The following is an 18,139-nucleotide window of genomic DNA, read 5'->3' on the forward strand; positions in this document are numbered from 1 at the left end:
GAGAATTGCTTGAACCTGGGAGGCAGAGGTTGCAGTGAGCCGAGATTGTGCCATTGCACTCTAGCCTGGGCAACAGAGCAAGACTCCATCTCAATTAAAAAAAAAAAAAGCACGGTGGCACACGCCTGTAGTCCTAGCTACTCAGGAGGCTGAGGCAGGAGAATGGAACTGGGAGGCGGAGGTTGTGATGAGCCAAGATCGCGCCACTGCACTCCAGCCTGGGCAAGAGATTGAGACTCCATCTCAAAGAACAACAACAACAACAAAAAAACAGATATAGAAGGAACAAAGTACTTGTGTTTTAATAATGCTCCCCAACTTGTTAAAGTCAATAGAAATACACTTTCGCTATTTATCTCTTTTTTTATTACAACTTCCTTTTTGGACGTTGTATATTATTCTCTTGGTTATTGTTTTGAACCTGTGGCCTTTCTCAGACTTAACCAAGATTAATATCTCTTTCTTTTTGATGAACCAGATTGTTTCAGCTTGGTCAATCTGAGCTCTTTCTGGCCCACTTCCTTGTCCTTCTAGCACCGTCCCTGACATTCTTTGAAACTGACATTCTTTGAAATATCCTTGTTCATGGTCACAACGGGATGTTCCAGTCCTATCCTGATTATTTCTGCTTCGAGATGTGGAACCAACCACTCTTAAGGGAATCCTCTTAAAAGTCGAGTGTTTATATTGGTTTTTCAAATTTAACCTTATTAGCTTACTGGATTCTGCTTTTCTTGCTGTCTGGTTTATTTGACCATTGAGATTCTTCTATATGGGCAGCCACAAACTGAAGCCGTGTCTGCCTCTCCTCTGTGATAGGATTACTGTTCCTGCTGTTGATACTGTAGCTATGTCACAGCCGCCATGTTTCAGGTGCAATGGTGATGCCATGGCTCTGGCAGACCCACTTCTGCTTCACCAGCCGTCGGAGTACCCTGGCAGTTTTGTGGAGGAGAGTTCGTCTAGCCAGCTCCCACACAGCCAGGTGGCTGTCTTGCTTCCCAGGTGGCCTTTGAACCTGCTCCTCAGGCATTAATGCATAACTTTCCTTGTCTTCACACTCTGTTCCCTTAGAACCCTTTCCTTCCCTAAGAAACTGATTGAACCCTTATATCAGATTGATTATATCTCTAACAGTGAACATATTTGCATTTATAAATAAGATTTCTAAAGACAGTTTCTTAGCCCAAAGGACAGGCTCTATTCCTAGGTTCTCAGAAGGGATATCTGGAGATGGCAGTATTTGGGAGTAACGTGAGGGAGGCAGTTGCACCTGCTTATTTCTTTCAAGTCCTTCCTTGTTCAGAATTCTCTCTGTGCTCTGAACCATTCCCTTCCCTTTCCTCCTCTTTCTGTACTAAATTAGTATAGCTGTTGTGCCTTTCTATCTTCCTAAATTCTGAGCTCTTAAGAGTCTGTGAACCACATCTTGTTACCTCATACAGCTTATGTGCCATTGATTCCAAGTTAAAGTCTCTGGAGTTTGCATATTTAACTCTTCAGGAGGTTTAACTGAACTAATTTCTCTATGATAAGGCTGCCTCAGGATTCCTTTGCTTTGGGGCTGAAAATTAGGTATAGAACCCTGGATTTTGATATGATATTGGCAGTGATATATGTGACTAAGATGGAAAATTTTGGCTCAGTAAATAAAACTATTTCAAACATGGAGTCTGTGTGGGGAAATTCTGTGTGGGGAGATTCTTGGCATTGGAAAAAGTAAGAAAACCACTTTGATAGGTTATCATTAAGTGTTTGTGTACAAAGGACACATTTTTATAACAGAATAGTAAGAACAAAGGCTAACACAAATGGAGCTTTTAACTATGTGCCTGGTACTGCACAAAATACTGTGCTGGTATAATCTCATTTTATCTTCATAATGTATCTGTGCAGTGGTCACTATTATTAGTCCCATTTTATTACCAAGGCAGTTGAGGAATAGAGAGGCTGCCGAAGGTCACACAGTTAGTAAAAACCAGGAGGTGTGAGAAATGAACCTGTGCTACTATGAATTCAGCCAGCCAATGGCTTCAAAAGAAGTCAATTATTTCCCTACTTCGAAGAAAGTTAAAAGAACACCAGTATCAGACTTGAACTTCAGCACAGGCCTCTCAGCTCTTATATTTAACATGTTTTAAATGAAGAATCATGGAACTTGAGAACGGGAAGGGCCTTGGGAAGTTATTGTAGTCTAAGTCATTCATTTCACAGATAAGGGAACTGAAAGCTTGGGTGACGTGACTTGCTCTTAGTCACACATTGAGGTTTTACCAGTTTGGGGGCCAGGATTCAGGGCTTCTGGATTCTAGTCCCATGGTCTTTCCGCTCTACCATAAGGCTTTGATATACAAACATTCATCCCACATGTTATGGTACAAAATGAGCTACACATAATGTGATCCAAGAAAGCTGAAATAAATTTAGCTGCGGGCTGGGCGCCGTGGCTCAAGCCTATAATCCCAGCACTTTGGGAGGCTGAGACGGGCGGATCACGAGGTCAGGAGATCGAGACCATCCTGACTAACACGGTGAAACCCCGTCTCTACTAAAAATACAAAAAATGAGCCGGGCGAGGTGGCGGGCGCCTGTAGTCCCAGCTACTCGGGAGGCTGAGGCAGGAGAATGGTGTGAACCCGGGAGGCGGAGCTTGCAGTGAGCTGAGATCCGGCCACTGCACTCCAGCCTGGGTGACAGAGCGAGACTCCGTCTCAAAATAAATAAATAAATAAATAAATAAATAAATAAATAAATTTAGATGCTGCCTTTTAAGTTTGCATTTCATTACTATAGTACCTTTTAGTGTATATCTTGAAAGTAGTAGAAAAAACTAATACCACTAGTTTTATCTAGAAAGTGGTAGAAAAAACTAATGCCATGTGATTTTGGCAGTGAGGTATGTGACTAAGATGGAAAAATTTGGTTCAGTAGATAAAACAACAACAACAACTACTACTATCTACTACTTTCATGATATACACTACATGGTATTTTTTAAAACTTTCTTTATTGCTTCCTGGACTTTAAGTGATATTGTTTGTACAAGTAGGAGCACATGGGTCAATGAGACGGTAGCTGCCTCTGAGCAACCCCTCCGTTGCTGGCCTCACTCAGCTGCACAGGTGTGCTGTAGCTTTTGGTGTGGTAAGAGACTTGCTACTTCACAGAAAGTGCTCCCTTAGACATGAGAAGCGAAGGTGACATTAATTCCACGACTACCTTTGGAATGTTCTCAGCCCTTTGACTTGGCTGTTAGGTACCAAACGGTGCTTAATAAAGTAACTGTTGAAGAGCTACATGAGTTTGGTATTTTTTCTGTTCAATGGGCTTTTTTTTTTTTTTTTTTTTTTTAAGATTAAGGCTTGATTTCCTATATACTTCAGGTAATGAGCAGCCTCATTTTAATTTAAATGCTTGGGAAAGAGTAGTTTGCTATTGCCGTTTTTTTCAGCATGGGAAAACTGGGTGAACACAGTTTCCTGATAAACTTTTGCCCGTTTGAGTAATCGGCTGGGAAGCACCTCCCACACAGAGATTAGGTATAAAACGCCCACACCATGAAAAGTGATCTTTCCAAAGCTAACAGTTTAAACCTCAACATCAGTGATTTAAAAAAAAAAAAAAAAAGGTTGAAAATTGAGGCCAAACAGAAACTATACAATACATATTTTAAGTTTTTAGTAAATGAGATTTTTTGATATATGCAAATGAGATCTTTACCTGACCAATATTAGCTTAAGAAAATATCAGACTTAAATTTAAAAGCAAAGATTCTTCCATCTTCAGAAAGCTAACTTCTCAGCACCACCTTGTGGTAACTTTTACTTAAGCCAGGATGTTTGTTTATTGTAAGATTTATATTAATATTACATTGTACAATGGAGAAATAAAAAGTGAAATTGGAAATATCTGTCTAATTTCTTTATCATCAAAGGGGAAAAATTAACACTTTGGTATAAACATTTTAATTCATGTTACCATCAAACCTATATTTTGTGGCAGCCTAAGTACCTTAATTTAGGGATAGCATGGTAGAGAAAAATTTTTTGTTGTGTGTGTGTGTGTTTTTTTTTTTTTGAGACGGAGTCTCAGTCTGTTGCCCAGGCTGGAGGTGCAGTGGCACCATCTTGGCTCACTGCAAGCTCCGCCTCCTGGGTTCATGCCATTGTCCTGCCTCAGCCTCTGGAGTAGCTGGGACTACAGGCTCCCACCATCACACCCAGCTAATTTTTTGTATTTTTAGTAGAGTCAGGGTTTCACCAGGTTAGCCAGGATGGTCTCAATCTCCTGACCTCATGATCCACCCTTCTTAGCCTCCCAAAATGCTGGGATTACAGACGTGAGCCACCGCTCCTGGCCTTGTTGTGTTTTTTGAGATGGGGTCTCACTCTGTCATCCAGGCTGGAATGTAGTGGCACAATCTTGGCTCACTGCAACCTCTGTCTCCCTGGTTCAGGCAATTCTCCTGCCTCAGCCTCCTTAGTAGCTGGGATTACAGGCGTGTGCCACCATGCCCAGATAATTTTTGTATTTTTAGTAGAGAAGGCGTTTCACCATGTCGACCAGGCCGGTCTCGAACTCCTGACCTCAAATGATCAGCCTGCCTTGGCCTCTCAAAGTGCTGGGATTACAGACATGAGCCACCGTGCACAGCCGAGAAAAATATTTTTATATAGAAGCTGTTCTGAAAATAGTAATTAAATGAATGAATGGATGAACAGAGCATAATGTGAAAACAGTTGCATCAAGATCATCTAGCACAGCTGTCTTATCCCCTTTCCAAAACTGACATGAAATTAACTACGGTAATAACTTTTAAAAAATACATTTGCGATAAAAATGCCATCTACTAACCAGAAATTTGAACAACTCCTAACATGAAGTAAACAGACAGAATTTGATTGACTGAGAAGCAAGTTGGGAGAAGATCACAGCCCACAAAACGCTGGGGGATGCAGCAGAGGTAGGAGCTGTCGTGAGGTTTGCTCCATGCAAAGGGGACAGCAAGGAAAAGAAGAACTTCAAAGTGAACAATCGTCAGGCTGGGACCAGCAGAACTGTATGGCCCTTCCCTAAAGCAGCAAGTGTAGATGCTGATAGCAGGAGAGCATGCCGGTACCTAAGACAGCTAATGACCTCAAGAAGGGATAGAGAGTCCCCAGCCTGAGAAGGAAAGACTCTGGTTCCCTCGTGGCATCAGTTCCATTGCTCTCTACAGTTTCTTAATGCTGGCTCCTGACATGGGGATCTGCAGTGAATGACCAACAAAAAGCAAGTCTCAAACACCAAGATGAGCCCCAGATCAGAAGATGCCAGACATTTGAAGGGAACTGACACTGAAGGAAGCATTGGATTCACCAAACAGAACCAAGACTCGAGGAACAAATGAAAATATTAAAATATGTGCAATTGATGATTCATTCAATTTATGTTCAACAAATATTTATTGAGCACTTACATTTATACACGGAAGAACCAAAGATAAAACTCTAAGAAGGAAAATTTGGTATAGATAAAATCAGAAAAACACTTAATAAAATTTACAGATAACTAAATTATTGGTGGATATAATAAAAAAATGAAAGCATGAATCTAAAATTCTAAATTATCTCAACATTCCATAGGTGGGAAAGTTAGAGGTGGAAGCATATAAAGGATAATAGATACCAATTAGCTTAGGCTTTGATGGAAAAATGTAAAAGTATGTTAAAACTTCAGCAGGATATTAGTGTAGGTAATACCTATTAAAGATACAGCACATTAAGTACTTGAAATAAATATAAAATTTGTTGCTTGAAGACATTTTATGGATTCTACTTACATTTTACTGCAACATTTTCTACATTTCACTGATTTTTTTTATAGTTTTCTTTGTAAATTAGTTTAGGTGTATTTTTGAATTTGTAAAAAGAGGAGGAAAGTGCAAATCAGGTACTATGAAAGAAATTGAAGTGATACAATTATACATTTTTGATTATTCATCTATTCTCATTTCTTTTTTTTTCTTTTTTTTCTTTTTTTTGAGGAGGGGTTTTGCTCTTGTTGCCCAGGCTGGAGTGCAATGGCGTGAATTCGGCTCACTGCAACCTCTGCCTCCCGGGCTTAAGCAATTCTCCTGCCTCAGCCTCCTGAGTAGCTGGGATTGCAGGCATGTGCCACCATACCCAGCTAATTTTGTATATTTAGTAGAGACGGGGTTTCTCCATGTTGGTCAGGCTGGTCTCAAACTCTCGACCTCAGGTGATCCGCCCGCCTCAGCCTCCGAAAGTGCTGGGATTACAGTCGTGAGCCACCGCCCCTGGCTATCTATTCTCATTTCTTAAATTATGGCTTGATCTCCACTCACCTCCCAAATTCTTTTGCAGTTTATCTTGCCTGTTAAATTCTGTTTAATTTTGTCATTCCCATTACTAGAAAGGAGCAAGTGAAGAGGTTGACATTTCATTGTTCCAAGTAATATGAGCACCCTTTTAACTGGAATTTTTTCCCCATGTAATAATGAGTTGAGAATTGGTTCATAAAATATTATGGTTTTGAAAATGTCAGCATGGTATCTTAATGATCTAGCTTTAATTATAATGACTTGTTGGCATGAACCTTTGGTAGTAAAGTCCTCAGAGGCTGTGTAAAGTAAACAGTTTTATATCCATGATAATCTCTAAAGACCTAGAACTTTAACTAAGGAATGTATCCTGTTTTGCTAGTTTGGAATTATGAATACATAATGGCTATTTCACTTTGAAGAATGTTCAAAGTCTAATATAAAAGTTTTTCTTCTGTGGATAAGATATAAATATCGTATTAAAATTTAGTATTAAAACTAATGTTACACATACGGTTAAAAAAAAAACATTGTTCTTTGTCCTTTGCTTTGGTTTTAAAGGAAAAGCAGGAAAATAAGAGGCAAATTCTTTAAAATTTGAACATTCATTAATAGGCATTTCCTGGAAGACATATGAATGGCTAATGCATATATGAAAAAATGTTTACCCTCACAACTACCATAAGGAAATGCAGATTTAAATAACATCTTGTTGCTATCAGTTGCTAGTCCCTTGAAAGATTTTATTGATAATATCCTGTGGTGATAAGGGGACAAAGAAAATGGCATTCACATGTATTCGTGGTCTAGTGGGCCATACCCATCAGGGGGTTCTTAGGTTTAGCTAAATATTCAGATTCACCCACCTGTCATAAGCCACATCTGGCACCTGTTGCTCAGAAGAGAGGCAGCCAGGATAGCCAGCATGCTGGCAGGTGTTTGCTCTTCAGTGGGAGCCTGCATGACACTCCACATAGTTCTCCATACAGCCATCTGGAAGCCGCCATTCTCTTTGGTACTCCAAGTTACAACTTTGCTGCGAAGGAGTGGGTTTGAACCTTCCTGGCTTGTAAGTCTCATGCCCCCAGGAGCCAATATCTATAGTAACCGCTGTACTGCATAGCTTCCCAGTTCTCTGCAAACAACATACCAGTTATAAGAGTCATTGAACCCAGGAAGGCCCAAAGATATGGTACCTATTAGGTATTTATGGTTTCTTCTCTCAAGATACAATTTATCAATTGGGTTACTTTTTCCTAAGCAATGATGCTTGTAACACAGTTGACAGTATAGGTTCCTAAGAGAACAGAGCTAGAAAGTTAATCAAAGGTCAAATTCTCATATAAAAGGAAAAAGGATGTTTTTTAAGCCTTTACTCACAAAGAATATATGAGCATAATCTCTTTTATATTTTTTATTTTTATTTATTTTATTTTTATTTTTACTTTTTTTTTTTTTTTTTTTTTTTTTGAGACAGAGTCTCGCTCTGTCTCCCAGGATGGAGTGCAGTGTCATGATTTCAGCTTACTGCAAGCTCCGCCTCCCGGGTTCACACCATTCTCCTGCCTCAGCCTCCCGAGTAGCTGGAACTATGGCACCCACCACCACGCCCTGCTAATTTTTTGTTTGTTTTTTTTTTTTTTTTTTTTTGAGACGGAGTCTCGCTTTGTTGCCCAGGCTGGAGTGCAGTGGCGCGATCTTGGCTCACTGCAAGCTCCACCTCCCAGGTTCACGCCATTCTCCTGCCTCAGCCTGCCGAGTAGTTAGGACTACAGGCGCCCGCCACCGCGCCCGGCTAATTTTTTTGTATTTTTAGTAGAGACGGGGTTTCACCGTGTTAACCAGTATGGTCTCGATCTCCTGACCTGGTGATCCATCTGCCTTGGCCTCACAAAGTGCTGGGATTGCAGGCGTGAGCCTCCGCGCCTGGACCGAGCATAATCTCTTTTTAAGATCCCATTTGGACAATATACGTTGAAAACTTTTATTTTGTGTGTACCCTTTCAAGCTGGTAATTTTGTTTTCATGGCTTTATTGTAACAAATAAGAAATATGCACAAAGATTTGTCTGTGTCTATATGTAAGTAGGTTTACTAAAGCATTATTTGCTACAGTTATTAATTAATAACAATCTAAATGCTCAGCAATTGCTTAAGAAAATTATAATACATTCATATTCTAGAATAATATATACATTTATAAAATAAGTATGTCCAGAAACAACTTCAAAAGAACATATATATCAAATTATTTAGTGTGTAACTGAGTGGTGATTATCTGTGTAATTTTTTAAACCATAAATCATTAATTTTTAACTTTGATCATGTATTTGGTCAAATAATTGCTTTTCATAAAAATCATCAGAAAATTGGCCAGGTGCGGTGGCCCATGCCTGTAATCCCAACACTTTGGGTGGCCGAGGCAGGTGGTCAGGAGTTCGAGACCAACCTGGCCAACATGGTGAAACCTCGTCTCTACTTAAAAAAATACAAAAAGTAGCTGGGCTTGGTGGCATGCACTCGTAATCCCAGCTACTTGGGAAGCTGAGGCAGGAGAATCGCTTGGACCCAGAAGGCGGAGGTTGCAGTGAACCGAGATCACGCCACTGCACTACAGCCTGGGTAACAGAGCAAGACTCTGTCTCAACCAAAAAAAAAAAAAAAAATCAGAAAATTATTGTCAGTTTTAATGCAAGCTACTTACATTAAATGACTGATCATACATTTTAAGAGTTTGTTTTAATACCATTGAAAACGCTTGATCTTCAGCTTTCTTAATGCATTTAATGAAATTCTACGTTCTATAAACTCTGGAGCTCCATCTCACATCAACATCTGAAGTGATAATTTTGAAGTACTTCAAGCCATAAAAATAATTCAGTTCACTTTCTCATATATACTATTACGTGAAACTATGACTCAGTGATAAGGGTGGGAAAAGCACATATAATTTTGATAGAATTTAGATGCCAGCTCTCAAGTTCTTTTCTCAGGTTATGGGTAGGTTAATGGATGCCATCATTACTACCTTATGGATTTGTTTTTAAATACATCCAATTTATTCTCCATCTTCCCCTTGGGTAATATACACACATCATAGTTTAACATTACCTTACCCACTGATAGTCTTGCCACTCTATTTATTGGTTTAGAAAATGTAAAACAAATATTTCCTCAAGGGGTATGTGGTACTTGGAGGAATATTAAGAAGCAAAATATTATTCATGCTGTACTTTCAATAAAATAAGAATTATGTGAGGAATATCCAAAGAAATGTTTATTGCATTTGTTACCTGCTGTTTTGTATTAGCTGTGTTTCTTGTTCTCTGTACAAATGGATGATGCAGAGTTAGCTGACTCTGTAGAAGTGCTGTGGAAGTGGATTACAGAAGACCAGTCTTTGGGACACAGATTGGAATTCTGATCCTGGCCTCACCAAGGACTCTGTTACCTAGGGACTCAGTTTCCTCATCTACAAAATTAATAGACTAGATATCTCTTAGGTCTTTTTCAACTGAAAAAACTATTAATAATTATGTAATTTTTAACTTTAAGACTTATGATGATAAAATTTCTGATCATTTTGTGGTTTTTTCTTTCAGTTTATATCTGTTCAAACTAGGAATAGCACCCCAGATCCAGGATTTGTTGGGCAAAGTAGACTTCACAGGTACTACTCTTTATCTTTGTAATTTTTTACAATCTCGTTATAAAAAGTACCAATACCTGGCCGGGTGTGGTGTCTCACACCTGTAATCCCAGCACTTTGGGAGGCCGAGGCAGGTGGATCACGAGATCAGGAGATTGAGACCATCCTGGCCAACACGGTGAAACCCCGTCTCTACTAAAAAATACAAAAAATTAGCTGGGCGTGGTGGTGGGCGCCTGTAGTCCCGGCTACTTGGGAGGCTGAGGCAGGAGAATGGCGTGAACCCAGGAGGCGGAGCTTGCAGTGAGCTGAGATTGCACCACTGCACTCCAGCCTGGGTGACAGAGTGAGACTCTGCCTCAAAAATAAATAAATAAATAAATATTTAAAAAGTACCAATACGTTTTTCCCCCATTTTGATATTATTGATTTCCCTTATTCCTGTATATTGGTGAGAAGAGAAAACAGACCTATCTTGTTTGTTCTTGACTCAGTTCTCCTTCCCCATGTTTGTGAAATGAGAAACGGGCTGGGTTCTTCCTAAGGCTCTTGTTTAGAAACAACCCCACTTCCTGATGAAGACATTTCTTGATATGATTGTACTCATTCCTGTGTCCATCCCTGTCTGTAGCTTTCTCTGATAATGATCATTATTATTTGGTTCTTTGTTAGAGGAGGAAATCAGTAATATGAGAAAAGAACTTGAGAAATACGGAATACAGATGCCATCTTTCAGCAAAATAGGTGGTATTCTGGCCAATGAACTGTCCGTGGATGAAGCTGCATGTAAGTCCATTTACAATCCAAACTTGCCATTGACGTGAGACTTACCTGTACTTTACCTGTTGATTTTGATTACTTGAAATAGAATATTTAGAAGATACATTAAGCACCCTAAACATTTTATTATTTCTTTTATAGATGATTAATTTGAGGATGTCACAGTATAACCAAGTAATTGATTTTGGTCTTTAGACTTCTTCTTGTACAACATGAATTGAGGTTCTAGAAATACCTTCATTGTCCATAGTTCTCTACTTTCTGTGTCTGTAGATTTTAGTGGTAGAGTTCATTGTTACAGGTCTTTTAGTATTGCAAGCTAAATTGCAAGTATCTCTTAGAACCAACATGTTACTTTAAAATTACCCATGTCGCCCTGACCAGAGGGCAAGGATTGACTTACCTTCTAACTCCTGTGGTTGACATAGGGCTTGGATCATTTTAGCCATTCAGTGACATATAAATGAGTCAGAATTACTTAACAGATGCTGAGATCAGGACCAAAGACAACCATGTGGAGAGGTTGTCAGGTGCTCCATAATATGTCTGAATTCTCTTTTTGACATATTTACTGGAAGCCAAGAAAGAAAGTAAAACTGTTTGAGTTTACACAGGGTCAGTGCAACTGTCCATGATGTCTTTTGCTGATAAAAACCTTTTTTTCTCTCTCTCTCTCTTTACTTTTTAGTACATGCTGCAGTTATAGCCATTAATGAAGCAGTTGAAAAAGGAGTAGCAGAGCAGACCATTGTAACACTAAGAAACCCAAATGCAGTTTTAACTTTAGTGGATGACAACCTTGCACCAGAATATCAGAAAGAACTCTGGGATGCCAAAAAGAAAAAAGAGGAAAATGCAAGACTGAAGGTACTTAGATTCTGTGTAATAAAAACAGTAATGAATGTGCTTATGAGTTACTAGTTTGAAAAGCCTTAATGTTAAAAGCAATATTTTTAAATCAATTGGCTATGTTCTCTATAGCCATAGACAATTGATTTGAATGAAATGTAGCATAGAAGAGGACTATACACTATGTAAGGCAATTAGATTATATCCCTATATAAGGCATGAAAAGGAATTTTATAGGCCAGGCATGGTGGCTTATGCCTGTAATCCCAGCACTTTGGGAGACTGCAGCAGGAGGGTCCTTTGAGTCCAGGAGTTCAAAACGAGCCTGGGCACCATAGTGAGACCCTGCCTCTAAGAAAATAGAAATAAAAATAAAAAATTAGCTGGGCTTGCTGGTGCAAGCCTGCAGTCCCAACTACTTGGGAGGCTGAGCTGAGAGAATCCCTTGAACCTGGGAGGTTGAGGCTGCAGTGAGCTGTGACCCTGCCACTGTACTCCAGCCTGGGCAACAGAGTGAGACCCTCTCTCAATTTTTAAAAAGGGAATTTTATGATGAATGTTATATATTGAAAGAATTAAAAGTCATGTTGCAAACTTACTAATATCCCCAGAAAGTGTAGACATAGCAACTCATGATTATCCCTTGTTAGACATCATCAACAGACCTTACATTAGCCAAGTTACTTTTACGTTTGGTAGTAGAGGTTAATAATTCAGTGTGGTGAAGTTCAGAGAGGATGTTTTTGAAGCTACGGTCTTTGTATTTTCCCAGTAGTCAATCCTTTATATTTGAGGATGTCCCTCCTGTGCAAGACAGACTGCTCCTAGTCCTAACTCCATTAGTAACCACCTTTCTATCTAGTCCATTATTGAAAAATTTGTCTACGCTGAGAGATTCTACTTCCTCACCATCTTGTCTCTCATTAAGCTCTTGCCATGTCAGTTTCAGCTCCATGACTAAAAGTAACCACTTTAGATTTTGGCGTTTTCTCTACTGGTGACTTCCACTAGCATCTGGCAGGGTTGGCCCCCTACCTTGAGATTCTCTGCTCCACTAGCTTATGTGCGTCCTTGCTGCAACGGTTCTCCTCTGTGCCTCTTTCTCCTCTTGCTCCTCCCTCTCAGTATGGGGATTCTTCAAGGTCTGACATTGAATCCCTTCTCTGTTCTTCCTCCATTGAGCTCATCCACTTATTGAAGAAATCAGCCATCAGCTTTATGCCAGCCCATCCCAAATTGGTCTCTCTCCTACTCCACCAGATAACTTCATCTATGTCCCTCTGGCTTTGTACCCCATTATGTCAGAAGAGCTCCCCTTGCTGACATCCCTGGTTCAGAAGAATGGTGGCCAGCTTTATCTCAGAACTCTTTATGCCTCCTGTGTCCCATCCATTGCTAGATTCTGCTGCCTACTCTTGTTGGAGTTGAATCTGTCGTCAACCTTCTAGTCTCACCACTCTTGCCTCAGTCCTGCCCCTCCTGACCTCATCGCATGACTCTTGTATCAAGCACCTTCCTCGTGGGTCTCTCTGCCTCCTGTTATTCTCCAAGCCAGTCCCTCTTAGAGCTAGAGGTTACAAAATTGATCTTTAACTACAAATCTGATGTTAACCCACCAGAAACATCCCCCGATTCTCTGTTGCCTACTGAATTAAACACCAAATCTTAGCTTAGCCTTCAGCTGACCCCCTCATCTTTTTGGCTAACCCTGGACACACACTCCAAGCTGTAGCCCAATGTGCTAAGCTTTCCATCTGCTGTCTGTGTCCTATTCTTGACATTATTCTGTTGCTCGAAGCCCTCATAGATTATGATCTCTTTGAAAAATTTTCTTCCCAATTAAGTATGAACACTTTCTAAAGAATGCTTATCGTACTTCTCTTATAGAACCTATTCGGTTCTTCTAGGTATATTTATTATTTGTGTTCTTGATTTTATTAGATCAAATCAAATGAAATTGGTGCTATTCAACTGTTTTTGATCTACAAAAATGGCAATACCAAGTGGTCCAAACTAATGTTTTCCACATTTGAAAATTAGCCCTTTTCAAAGAGTCACTGGGTCTGTCATTCATCTTTGTAATCTTTGCCAGCATTCTCCCCTAGTCCCCTGCACAGAGCAGGCACTCCACAAATGCTTGCAATGAATTTAAATAATTAGGGAATGGTTTTTATCACTCTTCACATTTTTCCATTTGAGTTCCGAGTTTTGGAAATATTTTATTTAACCTCAGAAATCAGTGAAGACTTTGTTTTGCAGAATAGCTGTATTTCAGAAGAAGAAAGAGATGCTTATGAAGAACTGCTGACGCAAGCAGAAATCCAAGGCAATATTAATAAAGTCAACAGTAAGTAATGGATCGTATGAAGGAAATTGATATTTCCATAAGATACAGACTTTCCTTGCCAGAATCCCAACACAACTCTCAATTTGTATACTTGGAAAACTGCCTTCTACAATGAAAAATCTACTCAGTGTCAATGTTGCTCTTAATTTTGGTGCAGCATTTGGCAGTTTCCCACTGGGCTTTTTTTTGGTGATCTCAGTCCACACAAAGTATCCTGAAGCTAGTCTGATTCTACCTTTCTTTCTCATTACATTCCACATTTTGAATCTGTCACTTTTGGGTCTAATACTGAAGGTTATTTAGTAAAAGATTATAACTTACAGATTGTAGTTGCTTGCCCATGATTATGCGATGATGTTCTATTGGAATTGTAAAAGGTGCTGTTGACACCACTGCTTTCTGTGACTTCCCAGTCATTAATCTGTAGCTCATAAGATTTTTCTTACACTTGTGTAACTTTGGTGCCAGTGAATGGGACTATGGGCAGGCCAGATGAATTCTCATGATGGCAGCTTTGAGTCCCACACCCCTGAGCCTCTGTGGAGTCAAGCAGATGAGTTCCTCTTAGTACCTGGCTCAGGTGTGTGACTGTAAAGAACAGCAGACTCAGGTAATTAAAATAAGCATATGCAAGTTGAGATACGTCAATTTTTTTTATTCGTCCTTTCTCCCCTCTGGCAAAACCTATTTTTCCTTGAGCATCGGAAGAGTCAGTAAGAAATTTCATTTGATGTTTATTTTTCCCTGGTCAATCTAAATAATCCATATATACCCAAAAAATTAATACATGAAAGACCATTTAGCCTGCTTAATAAAACATGTGAACTCCCTGCCAAATTAAAATTTGGAGTGTCCACTAATTACAACAGTCCTAAACCTTGGCTTCCTTTTAACATCCTGGTTGAGTTTTGAATATTCTTTTTTGCTTGTAACTATAGAAAAGAAGTGTACCTCCGCAGGTGTTACTCGGAAGTCTGCTCCTAAGTTGCTGGAGAGAAATATCCTAAGGGGTTCAAACAGTAATTAAGGAAAGCCCCAGAGGGTTAATGTAAATGTCTAGGAGTTAACAACTGAGTGTGTTTGAGAATTTGCCTCACATACGTATAACTGGGTTGAAAACTCTCAATTACCTTTTTTTTTTTTTTAAGGGTAACACCTTAACATTTTAGGACGCATGTACCTGTTCTTTTATTCTTGTGAAATCTTGAACATGTTGCTAATGATACATGAAATGAAGTCCAATTTAAAGTTTGTCTTTTTGCTCCATGTGAAAGCTGAGAATTTCATGATGCTTGACAGAAATGAATTACAGGAGGAAATTAATGTTGCCGGTGAGACATCTGAGGTCCATAAACTTAGAGAGGAAATGGCTCCATAGCCTTTAACCATTCCTTATTTTTGAAATATTTATAACCATGAAAACAGTTTTCTTTTTCATGTTAAATAAAATGCTTTATATAAATGTTTTAGTTCTTTACTCAGTGCCATAAATTCCTGACCACAAATTTAATGCCAAATTGGCTATACTTTTTTTTTCCATTTTGAAGTAAAAGGCATTGAATATTTTGCACTAATGGCATAACTGGCTGAAAATATGAAGGCAAAGTCTGATGGCTTTCAGTGTGTAGAACATGATTATTCTGAAGTCTTTTTATCTCTCCCTATCTTAAAATTTATAGTCCAGTAGAACTGAAAGTAACCTTAGGAAAAAAAAAATCCTCATTTTGATGACATGAAAATGAGACAATTGTATACTTTAAAATATGTAAGAATTGCTCACGCCTGTAATTCCAGCACTTTGGGAGGCGCAGGTGGGTGTATCATGAGGTCAAGCCTTCAAGACCACCCTGGCTAACATAGTGAAACCCTGTCTCTACTAAAAATACAAAAAATTAGCTGGGCATGGTGGTGGGCGCCTGTAATCCCAGCTACTTGGGAGGCTGAGACAGGAGAATCACTTGAATGTGGGAGGCGGAGGATGCAGTGAGCTGAGATTGTGTCACTGCACTCCAGCCTGTGGACAATAGTGCGAGACTCCATCTCAAAAAAAATTTTTTTTTAAATATAAGAATCATTACTTTGACAAGGTTTTCCCCAACCATGTGGGTTATTATCTTAAAATGTTAAGGCATCTACATTCATAGGTGGTAATGTCAACAGATCTGTTGTCAGAGGCCTCATCTTTGTTCACATTACAACCATTTACCTTTCAGGTTCAGCAAATGCATTCCATTCATTGCATGATGTATTCTGTTAAGATCAGAGCTGGATATTTTGCATTTCTTTGCTTTTTTTTTTTTTTTTTTGACAGGGTCTCACTCCATTGCCCAGTCTGATGTTGAACTCTTGGACTCAAGTGATCCTCCTACCTCAGCCTCCCAAAATGCTAGGATTACAGACAAAAGCGACCACGCCCTGCCTGGACATTTTGTTAAATGCAGAGTATAAAAGAGTGGTTGATCTTACCTTATTTTTTTTTAAGAAATTGTTTATTTAATAGTGTTTTTCAGAGGAGGTGTGGTGGCTCATGCCTCTAATCCCAGCACTTTGGGAGGCTGAGGCAGGCGGATCACGAGGTCAGGAGTTCAAGACCAGCCTGGCCAACATAGTGAAACCCTGTCTGTACTAAAAATACAAAAATTAGCCAAGCGTGGTGGCGTACGCCTGTAGTCCCAGCTACTTGGGAGGCTGAGGCAGGAGAATCGTTTGAACCCAGGAAGCGGGGAGGTTGCAGTGAGCCGAGATCACGCCATTACACACCAGCCTGGGTGACAGAGCGAGACTCCATCTCAAAAAAAAAAAAAAAAAAAAAATAGTGTTTTTCAGGCTAGGTGCAGAGGCTCATGCCTGTAATCCAGCACTTTGGGAGGCTGAGGTGGGAGGATGACTTGAGGCCAGGAGTTCAAGAACAGCCTGGGCAACAAAGAGAGACCCAGTCTCTACAAAAAAAAAAAAAAATTTAAAAATTAGCTGGGCCTGGTGACACACAACCGTAGCCCCAGATACTCTAGAGTCTGAGGTGGGAGGATCTCCTGAGCCCAAGAGGTCGAGACTGCAGCAAGCCAAAATTGCACCACTACACTCCAGCCTTGGAAACAGAGCAAGACTGTCTCAAAAAAAGAAAGACAGAGAGAGAGAGAGAAGGAAAGAGAGAAAACTGTTTTAAAGACATGATTTTCTGATGTTTGAAATTCAGCTGTACAAGCCCGTATGATAAATTTATCAAAGGTAAAGCAAGATCCTACCTAGGGTAATCCGAGATGCAGCTGAAAGGCCTTGGATTAACTTTAGAAGAACAGCAAATACCACAAACAACCACTAGACCTTCATTTCTGAAATTTTTTGGTTTGTCACATAAATTTTAAAGATCAAAATGGTTCTCAGGGTCCTTTAGGTTAAGTGTGAGTTTTCTGGGGGATGACTTGAAGGATTCCATTCATCATAAGTATTTCCTGTTATTGAGTTATATCTTTTAGTAAAAAGATGGAGGGAAGATCCTTGTGAATGTATTTAGAGAAAATAAATTGTCATTTTGTCAAAAAGGGTTAGAAGAATCTAAGCTTCAGTGTAGTCACGAATTAGGCAGACAAGCTAACCCTTGAAAGACTCTAGAAATTTATGGATGTGTGTTGCTTCTGCTACCCAGATGTCTTCTCTATAAGGCAAAACTCTGGAATCTCCATCTCATTTGCTCTTTCCTGATGGCAGAGTTCATCATTCATTCTCCCATTTACTCAGCAATTTCATTTTTGTTCTCTGAAAACTATGCTGAATCCACTGTTCCAAGCATTTCGGTTTGGTCACCAAAATCCAAGTCTTTATAATCTACACCTTACAACTGGTCAAGAGATCACAGAGTGTATTAGTCTGTTCTCACACTGCTATAAAGAACTACTTGAGACTGGGTAATTTATGAAGAAAAGAGGTTTAACTGACTCACAGTTCTGCATGTCTAGGGGAGGCCTCAGGAAACTTACAATCATGGCAGAAGGCGATAGGGAAGCCAGGCACATCTTCACATGCCCAAAGCAGGAGGAAGAGAGAGAAGGGGGAAGTGCTACACACTTAACCGTATCTCATGAGAACTCACTATCAGCAAGGGTGAAATCCACCCCCATCTTACAATCATCTTCCATCAGATCCCTCCTCCAACATTGGGGATTATAATATTCAACATGGGATTTGGGTGGGGA

General features: G+C 39.6%; 1 protein-coding gene across 5 annotated transcripts in view; it reads left to right on the forward strand.

Moving 5' to 3' along the window:
- The window catches only part of IQGAP2 (IQ motif containing GTPase activating protein 2), a 310,132-nt gene that overhangs the window by 179,639 nt on the left and 112,354 nt on the right, over positions 1–18,139 (forward strand). For all 5 annotated transcript variants that reach the window (XM_015140297.3, XM_078004903.1, XM_028849526.2 and 2 more), the window contains 4 exons: positions 9,924–9,991; positions 10,643–10,756; positions 11,439–11,617; positions 13,859–13,946. In XM_015140297.3, the coding sequence (XP_014995783.1) occupies positions 9,924–9,991; positions 10,643–10,756; positions 11,439–11,617; positions 13,859–13,946 (449 nt within the window). The remainder of the gene's footprint in view (positions 1–9,923; positions 9,992–10,642; positions 10,757–11,438; positions 11,618–13,858; positions 13,947–18,139) is intronic.

The sequence above is a fragment of the Macaca mulatta genome, chromosome 6, assembly GCF_049350105.2.
Source record: "Macaca mulatta isolate MMU2019108-1 chromosome 6, T2T-MMU8v2.0, whole genome shotgun sequence".
Classification (NCBI taxonomy): Eukaryota; Metazoa; Chordata; class Mammalia; order Primates; family Cercopithecidae; genus Macaca; species Macaca mulatta.